The sequence below is a fragment of the Camelina sativa genome, chromosome 20 (assembly GCF_030686135.1).
Source record: "Camelina sativa cultivar CO46 ecotype springtype chromosome 20, ASM3068613v1".
NCBI classification, from domain to species: domain Eukaryota; kingdom Viridiplantae; phylum Streptophyta; class Magnoliopsida; order Brassicales; family Brassicaceae; genus Camelina; species Camelina sativa.
In genome coordinates, this window is record NC_141899.1 from 28772164 (window position 1) to 28790118 (window position 17955).

Here is a 17955-nt window from a genome sequence, read left to right on the forward strand (position 1 = left end):
CAGACCGGGTCGATACAAATTTCGGGTCAGACCGAGTTTGTGCAAATTTCGGATTGTACCGGTTTCGTGCAAAGTTCGAGTCAGACCGTATCCGTACAAAAATTGGGCAACACCAAAAAATGGAGATGAAGATGGATCTGCGAAAATCTCCTATGTTGAAGACCTTGCTGAAGATTCGAGGCCGAATCTTTCTTGGCCGGAGGGAGCTGATGCACCGAAGATACAAGATTCGAAGACGAATCTTTTTTTGGCCGGCGAGATCTGATGCAGCGAGATATTTGGATAATTTCCAAATATCTATTATTATTATAATAATTTAATATATTTATTATAATTATTCCAGAATATTCTATGTTTTAGGGTTTTATGCTTTATTATATATAGCCTTCTTAGACCTCCTATTATATTCAGTTATTGATGAATTGATTAATCGAAAGATTTAAAGAGGTTTTGATAAACCACTCTGAAGAGTATTCACAAAATCCAAGAGCTTTTGCGAAAGCCCTGAGAGGAGAACTCTCAATCCTATTTATCCGGTATTCCGAGAAATCAACAGATCTCTAGTTCTATCCCTATTAGCTTCCGCTACGTCACAAGCGGAGGAGGAGGAAGATGGCCAATTAAATGATGCAACACATGAACTGCGTGGGAATTTCACCTGCTAGGTGGATGCATCTTGGGATAGTATGGATTGCTTCTCTGGTTGGAGCTTCTTTATTTCTGGTCCTAAGCGATGTATTGGTCTCCAATGTACGACTCATTACATCTATGCGCCTCATGCTGAACTCGGTGCTCTTTTGTGGGAAATGGAGAGCGCAATAGACAAAGGGCTTTCCTCAGTGCATTTTTAGATGAATTGTTTAGTTACCTTACAGGTCACTGACGATGTTGAAGAGTAGCCTATATTTTCCACTGAGTTGGATGTTTTCACTAGCCTTCGGACTAAATTTTCAGTGTTTACAATTTCTCATATTTCTAGAAACAATAATGTTTGTGTCGATCGACTTGCTAAGCACTCGGATACGAGGTGTGTTTTTCTCCAAGTCATCAGGTTTCAGAGTGGTTGGCTCTTGAGACTAATCTATTTGATCTAGATTAATAAAATATAGTGCTTTTGCGGGAAAAAATAACTAAACTTAAAAACACGAAATGTTAAACCCTAACTTTTAATTTGTTTTATACATTAGACTGTTAGGGATATAACTGTTTCTTCCCGTAAAATTTAAATAAAAAGCACTATATTATTGATTTGCTGTTGTTGAAAACTACTATTTAATCAATCTATATATGCTAAGCATTGACTGTTTAACTAGTTTCAATAATATTTGACCTGGAAGAATATACTCTAGTGCGGAGCATAAAACTACATGCATCAGAAATTTAGTGGGAGGCTTTACCTCTAGGATTTAGTTTGACCTAATATAAATCATAAATAATCATTTACTCTAACCATCTCCGTAAAACAGGTTCCTTCCTCCCTCCCGCTGCTTCTGCCGCCTCTTGCTGGGATGCTCTTCAGTCTAACATCTCCGATTTTCTCCCTGCCTTCGATGTCCGATCAAAGTGTGGTTTCAAGACGCCGTGGATCTCTCAGGGATGCATGAACATCACCACCAGGTCTCACTTCGAATCCACAGAGGTTACATATTTGTGTTCCCAGAGGGTCCAATATCATCACCTCCGAAGGAGAAGGCCTGATATCCCGTGGGGCTAGTGAGCTTCCCTGAGCCGCTGCTGCTACTAACAGAGCGGTCAATCTCATCCCTACAAGCCACCAGAGGGATTGGCCGTTGAGGTATAGAGATTACAGTGAACTCATTATTCTCCAGCATTTTCACCACTTGATCCATTGTCGGTCTTGCGTGGAGCTGAGGGTGAGAGCACAGCACCGCTATCAGCACATACTTCTCCAGAACCTCTGGAGGTCCCTTCTCTGGCATCCCGTCTTCCACCACGTCCAGTGTCCTGCCTTCTCTCACCAGCGACCATGCCCAGTCTGCCACTGACACAGGCTGACCCTCCTCGTCTGTCACGATCGCCTTTCTCCTGCTCAGAAGCTCCAGAAGCACCACTCCAAAGCTGTACACATCGCTTTTCTCTGTCAGCTGACCGTAGAGTGCGTACTCTGGCGCCACATATCCCATTGTGCCGGCCACACGGGTGCTCATATGCGTCATTCCTTCGGGGTTGAACTTGGCCAGCCCGAAATCGGCAACCTTGGCTTCGAATCTCTCGTCCAAGAGAATGTTGCTGGCCTTGATGTCCCTGTGGATAATGGAAGGCTGTGCGCCGTAGTGAAGATAAGCGAGACCTCTGGCCATGCCAAGTGCGATCCTCTGCCTTAAGGGCCAGGAAAGCTGAGTCTCCTTCAAGTCTCCAAAGAGATGGTCGTGAAGACTACCGTTAGTGACAAGATCACACACAATGATCCTCTGGTGGCCTTCGTAAGGAGTGGTTGCTGTACAGTAGCCTCTGAGGGCCAGGAGATTAACGTGGCGTATGCTGGCGATGACCTCGACCTCGTGAGCGAAGTTCTCGTCCCCTGTAGCCGAGCAGTTCTTGAACCTCTTAAAAGCAACCTGGGTGGCGTCGGGCAAGACCCCTTTGTAGACGTTCCCGTAACCTCCCTTGCCAATGATGTTGTGGCGTGAGAAGTTGTTGGTGGCTTTCTTGATCTCGTCGAAGCTGAATTTGACAAGAGTGGTGCTCTCGCTCATGGAATCTAGCCTAGACTGAGTAGGCTTGAAAACTATCTTCTTCTTCTTCTTGAGCCGCCGGGAGTACAATAACCAAGCGGTGATACCCAAAGCAGAGGTGACGAGAGAGACAGACAAGGAAACTGCAATTTTGAGCTTCTTGGCGTTATTATTATGACCACCGGAGGAGGAGGAGGCGTAATCGAGCTGAAACAAGCATTTGGCGGTGCCAGAGTCGGTGGGACCGAAGGAATTGGCGAAAGCAGCGGCGTAGATAGAGGGGAAGGCAGAGCAGTCGGAGACATTGTTACCGAGGGAAGGGCCGTTGAGATAGGCCTGAACGGCGGAGAGGCTCTGAGTGCAGGAGGCGCAAGGGGTATTGCTCTGGAGAGAGGTGTTACAGCGGATGAAGGTGGTGGAAAGGGAGGAATTAGGGATGAGGGATTCGAAGTGAGACCTGGTGGTGATGTTCATGCATCCCTGAGAGATCCACGGCGTCTTGAAACCACACTTTGATCGGACATCGAAGGCAGGGAGAAAATCGGAGATGTTAGACTGAAGAGCATCCCAGCAAGAGGCGGCAGAAGCAGCGGGAGGGAGGAAGGAACCTGTTTTACGGAGATGGTTAGAGTAAATGACCTATATTATATACAACTCATAAAGCGTACTAGAAAATGATTTGAACATATCTTTGTGTATACCTAGCCTAATTATTTACATAATTTTTAGGAACTTTTTTATTGTAAGAAAATGGTTGACATTTTATGTGAAAGTAATGTTTACACTTTAAATTAATTAAAAATTCTTTAAGTTGACTTTCATAAACGATAAATTTCGTCTAATGAAAGTCAACTTGATCTTCAGTAAATATGAGACTTAATTATATCTAGGATACCAACTACAATGTAATTGCATCTTTACCAATGTTATGTGCTTTTCACATCTGTAATCTTTTTCGATTTGCAATTTTACTTTCGTACCCATAAAAACGTTCGTGTCCATTCATTGGTAGTAAGTCACACATTTTATAACCTTTTTTTAATATATAGAGCTTGTTCTTTTTCAAGTCGCTGATTTAGCGACTGCGACAGAAAAAATGAATAAAGAATGTTGTTACTGTTACGAATGAAAGTCCGTTGCCGTTGTAAAAAAGAGTCGTTAACGCTGAAATGAGCTGCCGCGATAATCGCCAGAAATTCAGGCGACTTCTTTCTCTCCTCAGCAACACTTTTTTCTCGCCAGAGTAGACACATTCCGTCATTGTCTCTCCGTTTCTGTTGTCGTTTTGATTAATGATTGCAGTTGTCAGTGTCGTTTTAATCGGTCGCAGCCGCTAGATGAGCGACTTGAAAAAGAACAGGGCTATAGGTAAGCGGGATTATTATAACATTTTTTGAAGACTACACTTTTCGTGTGGATTATTTTGAATCAGTGCTATTTAAAGGTACTTACCCCCTTTACGGTAATATATAGCATTTAAGAGGGAGACTTCTTTGATTTAGTTAGTTGAATGGTTCAACTTGAACCAAACATGGAAAGGGTCCATGATAAGAAATTTCATAGATGTGATGGATAGTTGGATAAAGGATACGAAGTAAAAGATTTTTAAAAAATGATGTGTGTAGACCATTCCAATGTATACCAAATCCAAATCCAGAAGAGCAACAAAAAAAAGCAGAAATATGATTAAAATTGAATAAAAATGTGGATATACCCTTAAGACTATGCTTCTCCGATCTCCTCTATAAATTTCGACCGTCTCAGCCACCACAGTCACACCCCCACCACCTCTCTCTCTCTCTCTTTTGATATCGATAATTCTCTCTCTTGCCTCGTCCTTCCGGCACCAATTAACGCAACGTGAGGGTAAAATTACTTTATAAGATGATCTTCATTCAAATTTAAATTTGCACTTGCTTAAATGATTTATTTATATGTATAACTTCAAAAGCTTCTCTGTTAGTTGGATTATATTTTTAACTTATAAAAAATTGTATTACAAAATTTAACTTTTACTTCATGAAAACAGGAGAGAGAAAATCGACAAAGATGGCTGATCAGCAACTAGGAGTGCTAAAAGCACTCGATGTTGCGAAGACGCAACTTTATCATTTCACGGCAATAGTCATCGCCGGTATGGGTTTCTTTACGGATGCATATGATCTCTTTTGTGTGTCCTTGGTGACGAAGCTCCTAGGACGTCTCTATTACTTCAATCCAGAGTCAGCAAAGCCTGGCTCCCTTCCCCCTCATGTTGCGGCAGCAGTCAATGGTGTGGCCCTCTGTGGGACTCTTGCTGGTCAGCTCTTCTTCGGATGGCTTGGTGACAAGCTAGGTAGGAAAAAAGTCTACGGTATCACTTTGATCATGATGATCGTGTGCTCTGTTGCTTCCGGTCTCTCCTTTGGAAACCAAGCCAAAGGTGTCATGACCACTCTTTGCTTTTTCAGGTACAATAATCACGGTCAAAACTGTTTTATTCATGAACAGTCGATCATACACATGATAGTTGAAACATCCAAAAACAAATAAAATATAAATATTAACATTTGAACGGTTATGTTTAGGTTTTGGCTCGGGTTTGGCATTGGAGGTGACTACCCTCTTTCAGCCACCATCATGTCTGAATATGCTAACAAGAAGACTCGTGGGGCTTTCATCGCTGCCGTCTTTGCTATGCAAGGTATCGGTATCTTGGCTGGTGGTTTTGTGGCTCTTGCAGTTGCTTCCATTTTCGACAAACAGTTTCCTTCGCCGACCTATGACCAAGACAGGGTTCTCTCAACGCCTCCCCAGGCTGATTACATTTGGCGTATCATTGTCATGTTTGGCGCTATACCTGCGGCCATGACCTTCTATTGGCGTATGAAGATGCCTGAAACTGCTCGTTACACTGCTTTAGTTGCCAAGGACATTAAACAAGCCACCAAAGACATGTCCAAGGTCTTACAAGTAGAGCTTGAGGTTGAAGAAAGGGCGGACGACCCAAAACTCAACTATGGCTTGTTCTCCAAGGAATTCCTTAGACGCCATGGTCTTCCACTCCTTGGGTGTACCTCAACTTGGTTTTTGCTTGACATTGCTTTCTACAGCCAAAATTTATTTCAAAAGGATATTTTTTCGGCCATTGGATGGATTCCAAAGGCAGGCACCATGAATGCCATTCATGAGGTTTTCAAGATCGCTAGGGCACAGACTCTCATCGCACTTTGCAGTACTGTACCAGGGTACTGGTTCACCGTCGCATTTATTGATATTATGGGAAGGTTTGCAATTCAACTTATGGGATTCTTCTTCATGACGGTGTTTATGTTTGCCATTGCCTTCCCTTACAACCACTGGATCAAACCAGACAACCGTATAGGATTTGTGATTATGTACTCCCTCACCTTTTTCTTCGCTAACTTTGGACCAAATGCAACCACTTTCATTGTCCCGGCTGAGATCTTCCCAGCCAGACTAAGGTCTACATGCCATGGAATATCGGCCGCTACAGGTAAGGCTGGAGCTATTGTTGGAGCCTTCGGGTTCTTGTATGCAGCTCAATCACAGGATGCGACCAAGACAGACGCAGGATACCCACCGGGTATTGGAGTCAAGAACTCATTGATCATGCTTGGGGTTATTAACTTTATTGGTATGCTCTTCACATTCCTTGTCCCAGAGCCAAAGGGCAAGTCCCTTGAAGAACTCTCTGGTGAAGCTGAGGTTGAGAAATGATTACGCCGTTATATTTTAACAACATATTTGTTATTCGTTTTTGTCATTTCAATGTTTCATTTTGTTTTGTGATATTGTATATTGTGCACCTTTACTTTTGCTTTTTGTTTTTATTGTGTAACCATTGATCTGTTCCCAACGAACTCCTAAGAAGCAAACAAATGAAAATATGTATTGTCCATATCTTTTCTATTTTTTCCAAACTTTATATCCATAACCAAAATAATATATATACACAGTTGATAACATCATTATTTTATCCATATTAGCTATAGTTTTCATTCGCATTTAGGAAGAGTTTGATAAGATTTCAAGTAGAAAAGATCTATTATCAAATATTTCAGGTTTCAACAAAGTTTTACAAGTTTTATAGCAAAATGCACCAAAAGACAAGCAAAACATGTTTCAGGACAGATTCAGAACTCTACAGTACGGGCCACTTTTGAAGAACTTACAGAACTCACATTTTGACGTTTTTGGGGACTATGGAAATCTAAGAGAGTCATCTTTCTCTTAGAAGTGTAATCAAGTCAATCCGTTCAGCTATCCGGAAGATATGCCCATTTTACCGAAACGTGTTATAGACTGATGTAAAGATAACCATCCAGCTGATGGGCTTTTATTGAAGGCCTGACGTAACCATCACGGCGGCCCAGTCCAAACCTTGACCAAGTTCTAGAAGACCATTTCGCCGCCCATTTTCCTGCATTTAAAAAAAAAATACGTTTTTACCCTTACAAACCCTAATCCAAGACAAAACCCTATAAATACTCTTTAAGACCTAGAGTTTCAGAGTATGCTCTTCATTGCCTCTTAAACTGCCCTTGCCGTGCGATCCTAGATGACAAGAGAAGCTCTCCTGCTCGCCGCTCCTTTGAAGCTTGAAGATCCACCATCTCTCTTTCTACTCTTTCGAGTTCTTTCATACTTTCACCGCTTTTTGGGAATCAAGTTACTTTTGTGACAACTAGAGAAGTATCCTTTGAACCCCTTTTGTTATTTGATTCGTTTTTGATGCTATACTCTATAATATCAATGTTGTTTCTTTGCATCATGAGCGAGTAATTTACTTTGTTGGGTTTTACGGGGTGATTCAAGGAGAATTCATGGTTCGCTTCAATTAAGCTGTTAGTTCTTATTTTTGGTTCTATATTAGAGTTCTTTTGGGACATATTTTTCTTAATGCATGTGCTTGGATAGATCACCAAGTGATGATCTAGAGAACGAGAGCGTTAACCACGTTATCCTACTTCTCCAAACTAGCGTTATACCGAAATCTCACGTCGTAACCTGCGTAAGTTGAGTTGCGGAGTTTGGTGAATGTATCGAACTTGTTTTACTAGCTGGTTGACATGTGTCGTTGCCTGCGTAAGTTGAGTAACGGAGTATGAAGACTTTAGACTTTCATTCTATGACAATAGCTTGTTAGTTCATTAGTGTTTCGTAGTTAAGAACTTAGACCAAAATTAGTAGTTACTTGTTACATCATGACACTTAATATTGCTTAGAACCATGAAAACCCTGAGATGACTCCCAAATCCTTAGTCTTATAGTTTTAAACCGTTTTTATTTACGTTTTCTTTATTTGCAATAGTTATAGGAAAACCAAAACCCGAATCTCTTATTTAGTCTTAGCCATAGTTCTTTCTCTTTTAATTCAATTTGTGTTAGCTATTATTCTCTGTGGGTTCAATCCTAAAATACTACATTGATTAACTGTGCACTTTCAGTCGTCGTGTGGTTTTTTCAGGTAAAAGATTTGTAGTGAAAAATCACACACATCAAAACTTTTTGGCGCCGTTGTCGGGGAGTAACTAGCTGCCCATTGAATTTGATAAGAACTTTAGTCTAAGATACTTTGAATTTTTCTTTTGATTTTTTCAATTTTAATTTTAATGTTCTTGTTTTTCGATAAACTCTATTTTTCCTTTTATTTTCTGTTTTTGGATTTTGTAGTGCATGACTAGGAGTCAACCCTCCGGAACTGTATCTCCAGTTCAAGACATTGATCGATTAAAACGTGAAATTAGGAAACTTCGAAGATAACAACTCATGGCTGAAGAAAGGAACCAGGACCAAGGTCCCCTTAACCTCGACCAACTGCTGATACCTCCTGCCCTCAACGAGCAAGGAGAACCGATCCTAGCACAAGGTGGTAACCCCAACCTTGAAGCCGTTGATCCGCAACTCGACCTGTTGGTTGGCTGAGACCATCATCAAGCTCCTCATGATGCTAATCCTTTAGGTGTGGGAGACAACCTCGATGTTCCTCCTCACCAGTCTCCTCTTATCATTAATCCACCACTACCTCAAGCTGGCAGAAGATAACCTGCTTATATGCACCATCTAAGACGTGCCGCACCTAACCGTACCATAGTCGACTATGATGCTCCCAATCAATATACTCAAGACCATGCTGCTATCCGAATCACTCATCTTCCAAGACGTGATTACGAGATTAAAACTCAAATTATTGGCTTGGTGAAGCAAAATCAGTTTCATGGCCTTACTACTGAACATCTGATGAACCACATTGATCTTTTTGAAGAAATCTGCTCTACAACAAGAACCGATGGAATTCCCGAAGATTACTTGAAGTGTAAGATTTTTCCCTTCTCTCTAGCCGACAAGGCTCATAGATAGTTAAAGTCTCTACCTCCCGAATCGATTACTAGTTTGGAAGGATGCAAGTCAGTCTTTCTCAACTACTTCTACACAAAGTCAAGATCCAACTTGAAACAACCCGACCCGTTTTTTTTTTTTTTTTTTTTTTTTTTTTTTTTTATTGTTTTATAACAATATATAATTAAGCATCCCATACTACTTAATTAAACCAACCAAACCATCATTCAATATAACCAAAAATAATCCAACATACACAGCGGAAACATACCAACAATACAAACCAACATATCAACAATACAATAACATCCCTAATTAGTCTTATCCAACAACCTAGCATAACTCTAACCAAGGTTCCAACATAAACAATATAACCAACAACACACAAACGAGACCCTAGATCATCCTCCTCCTCATCGCCATGATTTCACGTCACATACCTGCACACCACAAACAACAATTGAGATGCGTAAGTACTATCACAAATACTTAGTGAGGCAATCCTCCCATCTACTGGGTTATACACACAAGCAACTGAGAAACCAAAATTTAACAAATAACAACCAAACACAAACAAACCAGGAAAAACATGCATCAACCATTGCTAAAAAATTGGTGTCGACCGACACCCCTCTGGTGAGGATCGACACTCCTCCCTAGTGTCGACCGACACCGACACCGCAGATCGTTCTGCTTGAAGCCGAATGTCCCTGAACCGTTTCCCATCTCTTACAAATCGTCCCAAACTCACCCAAAAGTCCTGGAAACACATGGGAACAACTTCCCATCCACAAACATACAAGAAAGCACCACAAACAACAACAAATCAAGCAAAACAAAGGATTCTCAGGCTTAGATCAGCCATGGCCATGCACTTACCTCTTTTGCAGGAATATTCTAATTCAACAACGACAAATCAAACCCTTAGAAGCCTTTTCCTTTGTTCCTAGCACAAGATCTTCACTCCACAGCAAATGATCTCTCAATCCAAGCCAAGAATCTCCCAAAAAGCCTCCAAACTCTCAAGAACACTTTTCTCCCTCTGACTCTCCCTAAACGGCGACAAAACACTTCCCCAAAACCCTTTTTGTTGACTTTCTCTGTAAATACATCGGTTAGGAGCTTCAATTGAACCAAACCGAGACAAAACGACAATTTAAATGAACCCGGTCAAACCAAAATTGATGGTGTCAATCGACACTCCCCTTAGTGTCGATCGACACTCCCCTTGGTGTCGACACCCACTCCCAAAACTCACAATTTGGTTCGAGGATGTTACAATTCCCCCCCCCCCCTCTAACAAAAGATTCGTCCTCGAATCTGCAAAACACCGCTACCAGACCGCAAAACTCATCCAACCACCGTCGAAACGGTTTGTGCCACCTAACCCTCTGGTCTACCGCAACGAGGACACCACTAGTCCAAACCACCCTGACCCCACTGGTCTTTCAATTCCGACCCCACCGGTCAACACCATCCCGACCCTGCTGGTCTACATAATCTGGATCCCACTAGTCTACACAACCTGGACCCCACTGGTCCACGCAATCCTAACCCCACCGATAAAACAAAATCCTGACCCCATTGGTCAAAACTAAACCCGAGATTTAACCACCATCAATCTTGACCTCCACATTTGGTCTCTATGCTCATCCACACGTCCTAGACATTAATTGCTCTCAACTCATCCACTCTCAGGTCAAAACCCTTGAGCCATACCGATCTCACTCTCAGACTACCTTCCTCGAGTCATACCGTCGCACTCTTGGGTTGTCACCCTCGAGATCTCGGTACCAGGGGAACCACCATACGCTCAAGAGAACCACCATCTCCTTAGGAGAACCACCATCTCCTCTGCCGCTCTCAGGGCCCACCACCCCTAAAGCTATCGGTATCCAAGGGAACCACCATCCCCTCAGGAGAACAACCATCTCCTTATGAGTTGTTCAGAAACCACCGTCCCTAGAGCAAACAAGTCTGGACGTCTCTAAGCACTTTCCAGTAAGAACTACCTCCCATGCTCCGCGTAAAACATTGCAATGTCCTATTACCCACCATATACTCCTTCTCGAATACCTCCATGACCACCACCAGGTCACACCAGAAACATCCCCACACCTCAAGATAGCTCCCATACACTTTCCAAAAACAGCAAAGCTCTTAACTCTGAGAAAACCTTTCCATTTTTAGAAACTTCCTATTTATGGAAACTTTCTATTTTCAGCATTACATAATCCCCTTAACCCATTTCACATCAAGATTCCATTAGAACTAATCATCTTATAAAATCCTCTCCAACAACATTTTCAGTAAATCCGCAATACGGTCATCTCGGTCTGAGCAAAACCTGTTGCCACACTCCAAATACCCGTTGGACCTCCAACAACATCAGTAAGCACACCGGTCACACCCTTAGACCCCCACCTGACCAGCATGCGAATTACTAACTAGTTAACCAGTGGCACTCCAGCCACACTCGACGAAGTAAGTCCCCAACTTAACTTCTCGGAAATCCATTTCCAACACATCCATTTTCAGAAATTACCGCCAACGGTATTTCTTGATACCGGCGTGATCCACCGCTTCCAACAACTTGTCAATAGCCAACTGCACTTCCTGCACATAAGCTAAAAACACCACACAACTAACAACAGAGAAAACAACTTACCGTGGAATCTCATTGAAGGCTCGATGAGGATGATACTAGGACTCCATACCACAACATATTGACTAACTACTCATAATCAATTCCATCACACAACATCATGCATCCAGCAACAGGAAAATAATTCCACCAATTAATTCCCTAGACCGTTCTATTAACCCGCCCTAGAACCATAAGGGCTCTGATACCAAACTGAAACAACCCGACCTGTTTTTATTTTTATTTTTATTATTTTTTTATAACAATATATAATTAAACATCTCATACTACTTAATTAAACCAACCAAACCACCATTCAACATTAAACCAACCAAACCACCATTCAACATTAAACCAACAATAACCCAACATACAGAGCGGAAACATACCAACAATACAAACCAACATATCAACAATACAATAACATACCTAATTAATCTTATCCAACAACCTAGCATAACTCTATGAAAGGTTCTAACATAAACAATATAACCAACAACACACAAAAGAGACCCTAGATCATCCTCCTCCTCATCGCCATGATTCCACGTCACATACCTGCACAGCACAAACAACAATTGAGATGCGTAAGTATATCACAAATACTTAGAAACTAAATTTTAACAAATAGCAACCAAACACAAACAAACCAGGAAAAAAAAGAATCAGCCACTGCTGAAAAACTTGGTGTCGACCGATAACCCGCTGGTGTCGATTGACACTGACTCCACAGATCGTTCTGCTCGAAGCCGAAAGTCGCAGAACCGTTTACCATCTCCTCCAAATCAACCCAAACTCACCCAAAAGTCCTGGAAACACATGGGAACCACATCCCAACCACAAACATACAAGAAAACACCACAAACAACAACAAATCAAGCAAAACAAAGGATTCTCAGGCTTAGATCAGCCATGGTCATGCACTCACCTCTTTTGCAGGAAGATTCTAACTCAACAACGATGAATCGAACCTTTAGAAGCCTTCTCCTTTGTTCCTAGCACAAGATCTTCACTCCACAGCAACAAATCTCTCAATCCAAGCCAAGAATCTCCCAAAAAGCCTCAAAACTCTCAAGAACACTTTTCTCCCTCTAACTCTCTCTAAACAGCGACAAAACACTTCCCCAAAACCCTTTTCGTCGACTTTCTCTTTAAATACATCGTTAGGAGCTTCAATTGAACCAAATTGAGCCAAAACGACAATTCAAATCAATGATGTTCATATATTTTACCATGTTTTCCCTAAGTTTATTCACATCTTTTGCATCGTTTGCTATCCATTTTTACCATTATTGCATAGCTTTAGGACTAATCATGCATTAGAGTTTAGTTGCATTGCATTTGCATCTTTTCATGCATAATCAGATGATTTTGGAGCTTAAGGAGCATGAAAGCAATGCTGAGGAGAAGTGAGGCAATCATGAAGGGAAAGTAAGAGAGTTAAGGCTGAAGAACCAAGGTCTAGAGTCCAACTCGACCCCACACTCGACCAGACACTCGACCGTGTGCAGAGGAGGACTTGACCGAGTGGAGGAAGCAGAAGAAAAGCCAACTCGACCAGCCACTCGACCGAGCACAGGGTCAAGTTGACCAAGCCGTTGACTATTTTGTCTTTTAGTATTTTTAGGGCTTCCACCTCCTCTCCTATATAAAGTCTTGTACCTGCAGCCACAAAAGAGTCCAGCTTTTTAGAATAGTCAGAAACCTAGTGTTTACCCTTTTGGGAATTATTCTTTTTGCACTTTTATTTTCCTTAGATCTTGTACTCTTTTAAGAGAGAAAACATAAGATTCTTGGATTTTGTTGGTTTCATAACTTTCAAGATATTAAGAATTCGTGTTTGATTCCTTCTTGAATGTTATAGATCTTTGTTTTATCTTTCATTTGATGCAAGTTTCAGTATTTTCTGGGTTTATAACTTTGATGTTCATCATAGCTTAGGATCTTGAGGATGGGTTAGGCTGGGCTGTGTTTGAGGTTTGGTTGCTTTGGTCAAGCTTGATTGTGGTAGAATCTCTTCTAGGCTAGATGTTCTTAATGCTAATCCTGAACTGAGAGGTTAGGGTTTGATTTCAAGCATCTTAGCATCACACCAATATTTAAGGAGCATAGAGAAGGCTAGATCTAGAGCTTACCATTAGGCTTGCTAAGAGATTAGATGTCTTGTTGGTATGAGATGTATTGCTTAATGCCTGCTTGTGTAGACTCTTTACTATGTGAGAACAAGTCTAGAGATGCATAGGTTTGATTGTTTCTTGCCATGAGAGTGGATTAAACTTGTCTTAGATTTATATGTCTAGAGATTAGCTCAAAGTTTGCTTGAGATTTGTTGACCAAGTTAGATGACCTCATTCATTAGTCCAGCCCATGAATCCCTCCTCAAGGCCTTCCTTGTTTATTGATTTTTAAGTCTTAATCCTGCTGTTTGATTGTTGTTTGATTCGTTCTTGTGTTGCTCTGTTTTTCTTGCATTGCTCTGTTTCACGGATTTATCCAGCTCGACCCTGCACTCGATCTACACTCGATCGAGTGCTTGCTTGAGTTCATCCCCAGAACTCCTTGTTTATGATTTGTAGTTGTCTTGTCTTATCTCTAGTCTCATTCTATTTGCATTACTGTTGCATTTACTTATTTCCCTTTTCAGTATTGTCTTGCATTAGTTCATTAGCATAGTTTCTATTTCTGTTCTAGCTTCATTTTAGTGATAATCATTCTGTTCCATTTGCATTCAGCATCTAGTTCTAGTAGTTTTACTTTCTGCTCCTTACATTTCATTAATAGGATTGTTAGTGACAAACATCCTTTGCATATTTGGCTTAACTTAGGCTCATATACACATCATGATTGTTCACAACCCTCAGATTGGATTGACACCTCTTGTACTACAGTTGCATAAGGGGAATTGAAACACCCTGCCATTCATTCATTTCATATCTCACCATTGCATACATCCATCAATCCATACCACTAACAAAGTGTGTTTCAATTTGGCGCCGTTGCCCATTTGAAAGTGTGTTTCAATTTGGCGCCGTTGCCCATTTGAGAGTGTTTTTGTGACATTCAGGATCATTATTAGTCTAAGATTTAGTTCGTTTATACACTTGTGAAGTTGCTGAACTCGAATCTTCTTTTGCTTGGCTGTGTTGAATTTCAGGTACCACTCGACCACCCACTTGAGCACCACTCGACCGAGTAGTGATCGAGCACCTGATCGAGTCAGACAGCGTATCTATTTAGACACCAGTTCCCAGTTGACTCGACCACTCACTCGAGCCTGCGCTCGACCGTGCACCTGTTCGAGTCAGTATCTCAGTCTTTTGATGCACACAAGGTCCAAGGGGAAAAACAATCTTCAAAGGCCTCTTGACAACATCCACAGGCTGCCAAAGGGTTTGGGAAATCAGAGAAGAAGAGTAGTTCAACAACAGCCAGCAGTTCCAATCATAATGGAGCAACAAGATCGAGTTCCAAGACCAAGGAACATTGGTGCTGGAGATGCACCCAACACACACAACCAGAGAGCTGGTATACACACACAACCAGAGAGCTGGTATTGTGCCTCCCACAGTGCCAAACAACAACTTTGAGATCAAGAGTGGATTGATCTCCATGATTCAAGCCAACAAGTTCCATGGGTTGCCAATGGAGGATCCTCTAGACCACCTTGATGAATTTGATAGAATCTGTGGTCTTACCAAGATTAATGGAGTGAGTGAGGATGGATTCAAGTTGAGGCTCTTCCCATTTTCACTTGGAGATAAGGCTCACCTTTGGGAGATGCCTCTTCCTATTGGAGCAATAACCACATGGGATGCTTGCAAGAAGGCTTTCTTGGCAAAATTCTTCTCAAATGCAAGGACTGCTAAATTGAGGAATGAAATTTCTGGGTTTGCTCAAAGAAACAATGAGAGCTTTTGTGAAGCTTGGGAGAGGTTTAAAGTATTTCAGACTCAGTGTCCTCACCATGGCTTCAGCAATGAGTCACTCCTAAGCACATTGTATAGAGGAGTGCTTCCCAAGATCAGGATGCTTCTTGATACAGCCTCTAATGGCAACTTCCTCAACAAGAATGTGGAAGAAGGACGGGAATTAGTTGAGAACCTTGCTCAGTCAGATGGCAACTATAATGAGGACTATGACAGAACCATAAGGTCCACCTCCACTGACCAAGAGGACAAATACAAGAAGGATTTGAAGATGGTCAATGAGAAGCTTGATAAGATCCTCCTTAGCCAACAAAAGTCCATTCACTTTATTGGTGAAGAACAGGTTCAAGTTCAAGAAGGGGAGAATGAGTATGCTGATCTCTGTTATATGCAAAACCAAGGTGGATTCAAAGGCTACAACCAAGGAGGGATCAAGAACAACAACCTCTCCTATAGAAGCACCAATGTGGCCAATCCACATGACCAAGTGTACCCACCTCAACAGCCTCAACAGCAACAAAACTATGTCCCCAAACAACAACATCAAGTGTTCCAGCCTCAGTTGTGTCCCCCACCAGGGTTTAACCAAAACCAAGAACAAGACTTAAGAGCTATGATGCAATAGTTGTTGATTGGGCAAACACAAGGAAAGATTGAGGAAGCCAAACAGTTTGCTGAATTGAATCAAAGGCTCACATCCTAGTATAATGACCTGAACATGAAGTTTGAAGGTCTCAACTCTAGAGTGAAGTATATGGAGAGCAACATTGCCTCTACTTCTGCTCCTAAATCAACTCCCTGGAAAAGCTGTTCAAAATCCAAGGGAGTTCACTGCAAAAGCCATCCATATCTCTGATGAGGAAGTCACCGAGGACAATGATGTTCAAGAAGAGGAGGATTGGTAAGTTATTGAAGCTTTGAGTGAAGTTTGTGCAGAGAAATCTGAATCCACAATTGCACTCGACCAGGTACTCGAGCCAGCACTCGACCGAGTGCCTGATCGAGTGGTCGATCGAGCTGAAGGATCAAGAGCTGTTAAACCTGCTAAGTACGTTCTCCTGCCTACAAACCACCTCTACCATTCCCAGGACGTTTCAAAGCACAAAGGATCAAGGAATTAAGGGAAATCATTGAGAAAAAGAGATGTTGGCTAAGCAACAAGAGGATGAGGAAGCTTTGAAGGAAGAAGTTGTGGTTGAGAAACAAGAGGAAGTGATGGCCATACAAGAGATCATCATTGCTTATCAAGAAGAGGAGGGAGGACATGCCTTGGAATAGTATGAACCATATCCTCTCTATAGAGATTTTTTGCTTGATTTGTCAAAGAAGAAGGCTCAAGCTCAAGATGAGAAGGATCTTGAGGACCTTGGAGGAGTGATCATCCCAATTAAGCTTAAGGATCCAGGGCCATTCTATCTGCCTTGCACACTTAGCTATCTCCACTACAACCAATGCCTATGTGACTTGGGAGCATCAATCAGTGTGATCCCATACTCCATAGCACAAAAGCTTGGGCACACTGATTTCAAGTCCACCAACCTTCATATATGCCTAGCTGATGGGTCAAATAGAGATGTGGTTGGCAAGTTGGAGAACATTCCAGTGAAGATAGGGAAAGCAAGGGTTTACACTGATTTTGTGGTTCTAGAGATAGACAAGGAGCCTGAAGATCCTATCATTCTTGGGAGGCCATTCTTAGCCACTGTTGGAGCAGTCATTGATGTCAAGGAAGGTCTTGTGACCTTGAACATTGCTGAGGGTGTAGCTATGAAGTTCAACATCTATAACCCAACCAACCTTCCTACCATTGATGATCAGCCATTTACTATAGAGGACAAAGGTGGTCAAGAAGGTTTAAGTGACAAGGCTACTCCAAAAGTTGAGCCCTCTCTTCAAGAAGATTCTGTGGAAAAGCTTAAGAGGTCAGTTCAAGAGTTGACTGACATGGTTGAGGATCTCCAAGTAAAGCTAAACAAGAGGTCTTTGAGGAAAGCAAGACCAAGACTCAAAATCAAGAAGAAGTATGGTTTGTGTGTTAAGGGTGAGGTGATCAAGGATCAACTTCACAGTGATCAAGAGGTTCCAGGGAGGATTTCATCACCTCCTTGGTATCTAGACCAAGTCTAAGAAGGAAACCAAAGTCAAGCTTAGTGACTTTAAACAAGCTCACTAGGGAGGAAGTCCCTAAGGTATCCTTTGTAAATATGGTTTAATTTCCTTGTAGTTTTGATGTGTTTTCTTTTATATTTGTGTTGGACAGGCCTTTAAACAAAAGTGTAGATGGGTAAGGAGAGATTTAGACTTGGAGAAGGAGAAACGCAAGCCCACTCGACCAGCCCACGAGAGG

The 17955-nt window shown here is 41.8% G+C and overlaps 1 protein-coding gene, 1 non-coding gene and 1 pseudogene across 3 annotated transcripts; 1 reads left to right on the forward strand and 2 right to left on the reverse strand.

Moving 5' to 3' along the window:
* Window positions 1-1640: 1640 nt before the first annotated feature.
* LOC104772758 (putative LRR receptor-like serine/threonine-protein kinase RKF3 pseudogene) lies at window positions 1641-3698 on the reverse strand (annotated as a pseudogene). Its single transcript, XR_015592298.1, has 2 exons — window positions 3618-3698; window positions 1641-3335 (listed from the first exon to the last, which is right to left on the reverse strand). The product of XR_015592298.1 is annotated as a putative LRR receptor-like serine/threonine-protein kinase RKF3 pseudogene (transcript).
* A 1038-nt stretch (window positions 3699-4736) lies between these two features.
* Window positions 4737-6497, forward strand: LOC104771486 (putative inorganic phosphate transporter 1-3). Its single transcript, XM_010496016.2, has 2 exons — window positions 4737-5146; window positions 5264-6497. The coding sequence occupies exons 1-2, from the start codon at window positions 4746-4748 to the stop codon at window positions 6414-6416; spliced, it is 1554 nt and encodes a 517-aa protein (XP_010494318.2). The 5' UTR covers window positions 4737-4745; the 3' UTR covers window positions 6417-6497.
* Window positions 6498-15546: 9049 nt separating this feature from the next.
* Window positions 15547-15653, reverse strand: LOC147919519 (small nucleolar RNA R71). The gene has a single exon (XR_015594265.1). It is a non-coding gene; the product is annotated as a small nucleolar RNA R71 (small nucleolar RNA).
* Window positions 15654-17955: the final 2302 nt, after the last annotated feature.

Bases quoted from the DNA above. Each gene is read 5' to 3' on its own strand.
- LOC104771486 (XM_010496016.2), top strand. From the start codon at position 4,746: ATGGCTGATCAGCAACTAGGAGTGCTAAAAGCACTCGATGTTGCGAAG. The intron at 5,147-5,263 runs GTACAATAATCA...GGTTATGTTTAG, and splicing joins ACCACTCTTTGCTTTTTCAG to GTTTTGGCTCGGGTTTGGCA.